Genomic DNA, 8,106 nt, shown 5'->3' on the forward strand with positions numbered 1-8,106 from the left:
ATGTTTAAATGTTGACATTGTCAAAGATCAAATAAACCTCAGAGATGTTGCTATGTTCACACAAATTTATCTAAACAGGAACACTCAGCCTTTCCACTTGGCCAATTGTTCAGCAACAGACACTGAAAGCTAACTTTCAGGAACCGATTTAGAAAAATCGTCTCAACGAAAGGAGATTTCCAGTGCACTCTGGTGTTAAAGAGAGGCAGGATGGCGTGTTTGGCTGAGGTGTCATGCTGCTGCTCGGGGTGCCTGGGTTCAATACCCGAGTCTGGCTCCTCACGCCTTCCTGCAGATGCAGAGCCCGGGAAGGAAGTGGCGATGGCTCCGGTGACTGGATCCCCGCCAGCCACATGGAAGACCTGGGTTGAGTTCCTGGCTCCTGACTTTGCAAGGCCCAGCCCAGCCCCAGCTGTTGCAGGCATCTGGAGAGTGAACCAGTGGATGGAAGTTCTCAAATGAATTAAAAAAAAAAAAAAAAAAGGAAAAACCCTTCAGCTTCTAATTCATTAGAACCCACCTCGGGCAGGATTTGGCAGATTCTGGCATTTAAGTCAAAGACACTATTTTGATTACAGATAACTTGAGTGTAGTAGTTGTCCACTGGCCCTCTGCCAAGAACACACAATATGCTCAAACAACAATGTATTCATTTGATTTATTCCTTTAAAACAAGTCATTTCATACAGCGTTCAGGTATCTAAAATCATACACCTTATAAATAAAATCAATGCATCTTCATGACAATAGCAAAATTACATAATAGTTGCACAAAATGAAATTAGACATCTTCCAGGTAGCAGCAGTGCATTAACTTTGAAAAAATGCTGGCAAATAGACAAAACACTTTTTTTTAAATAAGAAAACACTGTCAATTTTCTGTTAATAAAAATATATTTTTTAGGCCAAGAGAAACAACCTTGTTGTTAATTTTTCCCTCCCTACTGCTTTTCTGAGTCATTCTACAGCTCTCGATCTAGTTGATGGGTCTCTTCGTGTGGTTTTCCTCCGGCTCTGGGAGCCCCTGCCTTGACCGTGTCAATACAGCAACCACGGGACAGTTGTGATTCTCTGTCACTGGACAAGCTCTGCAGACTCTATATTTTAAGCTGAATTCAAAAATTTTCAAGGAAAAAACCTACTTTGCTAAGTATATTATTTCCTGTAAACAGCTGGAGTCTTAAATGGCACCAATGAAAACTGGAAAATGACAAGAATTAGGTCCCCTGGTCCTTTAAGTAACTTATGGGCTATAATTAAACTACATATCTTATACCTGTTAAAAAGTCAAACGCATCTAATCGTAGTAGAAATTCTAAACACTTCTGCTTACCCACAATTTGACCAAGGCATAGCTTCACTGTACCTAAACTCCTACATGTAGGTACTTTTGGAAATCTAAGTATAAAGGGTATCATGGCAAAATGCTTATATTTATGGTTTTATACTTTAACGGCAAACTTTTACACCTATGGCCCTGCTACATTCTGTGCCCAAAAATGGAGGTGAAAGGGTTAAGGTGACAGAAAGGCATTGCTTGAAAAGCCCAATTCATGACTAGGAACAGTCTCTGGACGTCTCCTTTTTTAAATGGCATTCTATTCTTCTGCTTCACCCTTCACTCTGGAGATACCAGGGGAGGGTTCTCAGCGTCCTTTAAATGCACATGAATCAGGACCTAACTCATGACCTCACTAGTCAGTATCACCCTAACAACTTTTCTCAGCCACATATTCACAGCACTGTAAATAAAATGCTAGCTACTTTTTGGAGAAGAAAAAACAGAACACTTTCCCACAATCAGGGAAGTTTCACATTCTTTTTACATTGATTAAATGTGAAATATAATGCTTAATAAGAAAACATCTTTAATAAATTTAGCTTATTCAAATCAAATCAAGTGTTTTACTTTAGACTTCACAACGATGTTACTTGAATATGACTTTTAAGGCCTGATTCAAAAATTAGGTTCCTTAAAGTAAGTTTGCTTAGGAACAAACTAAGAAGCTTAAGAATCTAATCTTTTAGAAGTTGTCATCTTTGTGCAGAGGACAAATTTGAATACTGCACCACACAATGAATGATAATGGACAACCACATTGTAGTCATAACATTTTAGTGTTAGGACACAGATCATGCTAAGAGTTACTGAAACTGAGTTCTGTGGTTATCAAAACATTAGAATGTTGAATGTGTCACTCGGTATACCTCCACAGATGACGACGGTGGATTAGTAAGAGCTCATGGCCAACAGCTCACGATTGTATCATGTCGTCAACAAGATCCCTAGGGAGGGCTAGCATGTAAACTTTTATTTCATAGTTTTTAAAGTGCTGTAAATAATAAATGTGTGTCAACAGATGAAAGAATGTAAATGTTAAAATACGTGAATTTAGGAAGGCCACCTGATTTATCAAAAACAAAAAATAAAAAAACAAAAGCCACTCTGTTGCTTAATATTACATACTCCTCCATTCTAATTTTTTCAAGACACACAAAACTATGTTTAGCTAGAGCAACTTGCAACACCCCGAAGGAATAAGCTAGATAAGCAAGTTTGGCATGGGCACTTAGGGGTATAAACACATAGATAATGCAATGTTAATTCCTGTTTATGATTCTGCTGGGTCTTGAACTTCAATGGAAATCAAGTGGCATGACTGCATTAATTCTTAACAACAGACCCAAGCTGACCAGCAGCCAAGCTTCAAGGGTATGCCGCCACCTGACTACACCCACTTCTCTTTCATGGTGAACATGAAATCAACAATGAACCATGAGCACAAGATGCACAACATACTGCTGTCTTCACATGGCTATCACATCACGAGGCCCCCAAAGGGACATGAATTTGACCTGCACTCTGTCTAGGAATGCACTTTCATGGCAATAATTCTAAGTTTGAATTCAAAGATAAGAGAATGGAAGACAGGTTGGGGTGTGGGGAGCAGTTTCTATCTGTTTCTTCCACTACTGAAAATGGTCCATTTTAATTAAGGAAATTTTTTTTTCTTTTGGTATGGCACCCAAAAACTGAAGGAATATTAATAAGCGTAGTAAGAAGACTCTAAACGCTGCCAGGACCATAAGCTTCAGTGCAGCGTGAGCAGAAGCTTTCACATTCTCAATAACTCAACCGCACAGGCTGCACATCACGCTTCATCTCGAATTTTCCATGATCAGAACACTATTACAGTACCAACGACCGATTTCAGTAAATAATTTAAAAAGTCATTTTTTTAAAGTGACCTGACTATCAGGGTTCACCTGGTGACTGGACAACCTAGTTGACCCAGACAAAGAAAGATCCCCCAAAAGAATACTTAACAATATGTGATCAAAACTCTTAAGACCCTGGGCGGGGGTTGGGGGCAGGGGCTGTTACTGCTGTCGAATATCCTCGCTCCATTTCTTTCCTTTGTATTTGCTGAATCGATCCATTGTAGGTAATATTTACTCTATTTTAAAGCGAGAAATTTATGTTGGGAAACATATCAAACCATGCTTGCAACATGATAAAATACTGAATAAATATTTGTTGCACGAATCAATTTCTAGATCTAAAATTTCAGTAAGCAATTATCAAATGTGGCTCCGGAAATGGCAAAGGGAAGACAGCTTAGTGACTAACGATGCAGAAAGCTCAATCGGGTCAATGTCACCTGGTGGCATGTTCATAAAGTATATTTTTAAATTTCATCTTTTTTTGAGGAAAATAAAAATCATACAAAAATCATCTAGACCAGATGATAGGGACAGAACTTCAACCATATTCATTCACATGTAACATGATTGCCAAACGTTATTGTAAGCTCACAAGTGCTATTTTTAAGGCTCAGAAAATAGAAAATGAAACACTTTTTAGTTATACTGACCATAATAACTTATAATACCTAAAACAGATATGCACTCAAGAGGTACTCCAGCAACCTCATTTCATGATTTGAATCATTTCTTGTGAATTGTTCCTTCAAGTATTTTCCCCCTAAATTGTTCACATGGTCACCTTCACCGAGTGTTAATGCTAAAAGTAAAACTCAATTCTAAAAACATCTGCTGAGACTATATGCTGAAGAGATATTAAGTGCTTTAGAGTATACCATAGGTTTCCTAAGAGATACTTCATCAAAACTAACTTCACAACATTAAGCTTCTTCACATGGTGTGAGATAATACATAACAAACTCTAACTTAGCATCCCTGATCTTCATAGGAATTAAGAAAAGAGGTAGAAAATCTTATGTGGAAGATCTTGGAGTGCAGTCACGTGTCAGAGGGCATGCCTTGTGCCTCAGCGACCAGGCCGCCAAGCAAATGGCTGCACATCTACGCAAGTAGGAAGAAGCAGAAGTCAGAGAAAGCTGAATAAGGCAAGGGTTTTAAAACTTTCATATTTTGGAAGAGAAACAAATTCATTCAACAGCATTATCCCAATTACTTTGAAAATGTTTCAAAGTACAAGATCACAGATTAAGCAAAGTGCTAATTTGCAGAAATATGGAATTATTCAAAAGAGTGTTAGTGGAGGGACAGGGCTGGCACAACACCAAACACTGTTTAGGTATGCAAAGTCTTGTAAAACACAAGCCGAAGCATAGCATTCTCACTTTGGATGAAGATGTTTTTTGGAGGAAGTGCTCTTAACAAAAAGCTGAGGAAATTACATCCCTCCAAATTTTTATGTAAAGAAAGCAAAAGTCAAATACTGGAATTTCAAGGAACTCTGATTAAAAAAAAAAAAAATTACCCTGCTTAATTTTAAAATTGTACCCAACGTGACAAAGACCAGCACAGGAAGTGCATTGACACACGAGGCTGACGTCCTTGGAAGCCGCAGGGAGCTGCTTCAGGCACCTTTTCCTCATACATTCTACTTCACACACCAGCAATCCGCAGCAGGACACTGGCGCTCCTGCTGTCAGCGACATTCTCTAGGAACGTACTCAGCCCTGTCAAGACTGCTCGTTATGTACTCAGACGTGGTTCAGTACACACTGAAAAAGTCTACCAGATGGCAATATAAAATCAGTTTTGACAATTCTGAGTTTCTTCGTTTGATAAATCAATTCATAATTTAGAAACTATTAACTCACTCAGAGTTGTTAAAAGGACTCAATTACTGGAGACACTGGTACACGTCCGGGCCTCACAAGAGGCTGTCAACGTTACTCGAAATGTGGTGTTCTCTTCTTCTACGGGTGAAAGCTGCGGGTGCTAGTTTGTAATACTGAAACTCAATCTCCAGCAGGTGGGGGGCCACCTGTTCTGTCACCCCCGTGGAAAGAGGGCAGGCATCACCACTGTAGACACACATCTGTAAACTTGCACACTAATTTTAATCTTAACAAGGAATTTCAGTGTCTTAGTGGTTTCAAGTTCAAGGTGTGGTTCAAGCATTGTGTCCTTTGTTCTTTAGGGTCAGGAATAGCTTATTGGAAAACCCAGAGCCTTCTGGATCTGTGAGGTAGTAGGCTTCCACCCTCATCATGCATAGATCACACTTCTCCAAAGTTGGTGTGGCCTGTCTCCTTGGCATGCTCCCTTGCCTCTGCCTGTCCAGTCAGCCCCTTCTGACACACCATGCATCGCAGGGTGAAGCGGTTGACGTCGGTAAACTGTCTCTTTCTTCTAGCTTCATCTGCTAGTTCCAGTGCTTGTACGAGGACAATGTCATCATTCGAGGAGAAGATGGTCAGAGGCGGCGTGTCTGGATCCGGGAAGTCTCGCTGCAGCGGGTCGTAGTGGATGCCATCATAAATTAGCAGGACCCTTTTGGTATACCCTGCGTCTTCCCCAAAGCGATCGATTCTTACCGTCTGTGTATCCACTACACAGATTTCACACTGGTAAAATTTAGACAAGATGGAGATCTCAATCGCTCCTCCCCAAGTATCATCCCTTTTGATCCAGTCACAGTACTCTTGATTTGTTTTTCCCAGTATGGCCTCACTGTAGAAGTCTGGATCGCTCGCTACGATCTGTGCTATGAGGCGTCTCATCTCAGGGGCGCAAGCTGGATCCAGGACGCCTCCTTCAACCACATAGTACACGCTGGTGAAGAGGCAGGAGTTGTCTGCTGGGACCACAGTCCTGGTAAGCACAGGCAACGTTTCCCTGACATAGCTAGGAGCACCGTGTTTTGAGAATGCAGGTGAAGCTTTGGGCCTGGTTTGGTCTTCTTCGACGATCAGCATGTCGCCTGTTAAAAATAAAACAGATCCAGAACTGCAGAGAAATGACAGATGAGGTTAGCCAAGTCTGTAAATTACAAACAGAAGCTGGGGTTACGATGGAGAACACTGCTGCCCCTAGGAACACTAGAAACACCTGACCCGGAATGTTCACAAAGATGAAAACAGAACAGGCTTCACGCTGCATCCCAAGCAAGCCAAGCCAGAGGCCTACACCGCGACACTTCCTTAAAAAGATACATTTATACCAAAACTGCCTGCGAAGCCTCGTCCGGAGGGTGCGTCCCCTAGACCGGCCGCTAGGGGGCTCTCGCCCTCCTGAAACTTGGCCTCTCTCGCCCCGCTGGTGTTTACAAGGTCCCGGATCCAAGAACAAAAAGCTTTTAATTACAACGTTGATGTTCAAGTTTTAACACTGGACACAAATAATTACTGTCGGTTAGGACTTGAAAGAGCTCTCCGCGGATGTTGACAAGCCAACTCTACGAGGCGTGCACCTGTTAAACTTAACTATTCAACGCGGGGGACTGCAAAAACGAACCAGGAAAGCCAAAGGAAGCACCCTGGACCCTTCAGACCGGCTGGCCAAAGAGCGACGCCGGGAACGAGCGCGCTCAGGGCCGAGATGCAGGCCCTACCTTTTCCAACTTCTGCGGATGCACGGGGGAAACAAGGCTGAGCTAGCTTCAGGGAAGCCCAGAAGGCAGGCCGGGGAGGGCGAACTCCTGGGCTCTGGGCTTCTCTTCCAGCCCTGCGTAAAGGCACGGAGTTGCCGGACACTCGGCCCGGCCTCCGTCAGCGCCCCAGCCACCTGCCTTGCCTGGGTCTCCGTCCCCGCGCGCGCCCCTCAGGCCTTCCCGTTGGTCCCAGCTCCGACCCCTCACCTGACTGGATGGGCAGGTCCCCCAGAACGGTGTCCCCGTCGCTGAGATCCAGGCACTCGGGCGGAAAGCCGACGAGGATTCGCTGACCGCCGGGGGCGATCCCGGTGATGGCGGCAATTTGGCCCTGGAGTTCTCGCACCCGGGTTCGGCTGGACAGCCCCTGCAAAACATGGGTGCCATCCTTGGCCTTGCAGCGCAGCCGCCACATCGTGTCGGACTGGCCGCCCACAGGCCAGACACCCCCGGGGCCAGCCTTGGTGGCGGCCGCAGGAGGCGAGACGCCGCCGGGGCAACCAGCCGCCGGGTGGACTCCAAAATGGCCACCCTTCGCGGGGCCAAACATCGCGAGAAGTCGGCGCGGGCTACAGTTCTCGCGACACTTTGGGGGCGGCTTCCGCCTCGGCCCTTGCAGGAGCGCGACCTGCCTTAAAGTGGCCGCTGGTGTTGCAGGGACGAGGAGGCGCCCCGTATCCCTAAAGCACCCCTGGACTCGGCCTTATAAGGGCGCGGGAAGAGGGCGGGGAAGGAGTTCCCGGGTGGAATGTCGGCGGCCAGTGATTAGGCCGGGGCCTCCGCCCGACACGGCTCGGAATGCTAGCGATGGCCAGTGAGTCAGCGGGGCTGTCGGACGCCATCGGAGGCTCGAGGCCGGAAGCCCGACCCTCCCGTCCCCGCGGCAGCAGGCGGTCGGCCCCAGCCTGGGGGGCGCGGTGTGAGGAGGAGGGAGGGCGTCGAGCTTCCTGTGCAGTTCCCGGGCGGGCAGACCCCGAGCCGGCCGCGTCCCCGCCTTCGGTGCCCGCGGGGGCGCGGAGAGACTCGCGCTGGGTGTCACGGCGACGTGACAGTGCGGGGCCAGGTGGCCCTTCTGCACGCTGTGGGCCCAAAACCCGGGGCCGGGCACGGGGAGGGCCGCTGCCGCTCGCCCAAAGAGCAGCTGGCTACACGGTCGAGCCGTTCGGGAGGACGCCTTAGCTCCCAGGTCGGGGGGTGAAGACGCCCCGCGATGGAGCGCTTGTCCAAGAAGTGCATTT

General features: G+C 46.0%; 1 protein-coding gene across 1 annotated transcript; it reads right to left on the minus strand.

The window, feature by feature from the left end:
* Window positions 1–653: 653 nt before the first annotated feature.
* Window positions 654–7,713, minus strand: YOD1 (YOD1 deubiquitinase). The gene is made up of 2 exons (XM_062210256.1): window positions 7,076–7,713; window positions 654–6,199 (listed from the first exon to the last, which is right to left on the minus strand). Exons 1-2 carry the CDS (start codon window positions 7,416–7,418, stop codon window positions 5,496–5,498), a joined length of 1,047 nt encoding a protein of 348 aa, XP_062066240.1. The 5' UTR covers window positions 7,419–7,713; the 3' UTR covers window positions 654–5,495.
* Window positions 7,714–8,106: the final 393 nt, after the last annotated feature.

The sequence above is a fragment of the Lepus europaeus genome, chromosome 14, assembly GCF_033115175.1.
Source record: "Lepus europaeus isolate LE1 chromosome 14, mLepTim1.pri, whole genome shotgun sequence".
Classification (NCBI taxonomy): Eukaryota; Metazoa; Chordata; class Mammalia; order Lagomorpha; family Leporidae; genus Lepus; species Lepus europaeus.

Bases quoted from the DNA above. Each gene is read 5' to 3' on its own strand.
- YOD1 (XM_062210256.1), bottom strand. From the start codon at position 7,418: ATGTTTGGCCCCGCGAAGGGTGGCCATTTTGGAGTCCACCCGGCGGCT. The intron at 6,200-7,075 runs GTGAGGGGTCGG...TATTTTTAACAG, and splicing joins GGACCTGCCCATCCAGTCAG to GCGACATGCTGATCGTCGAA.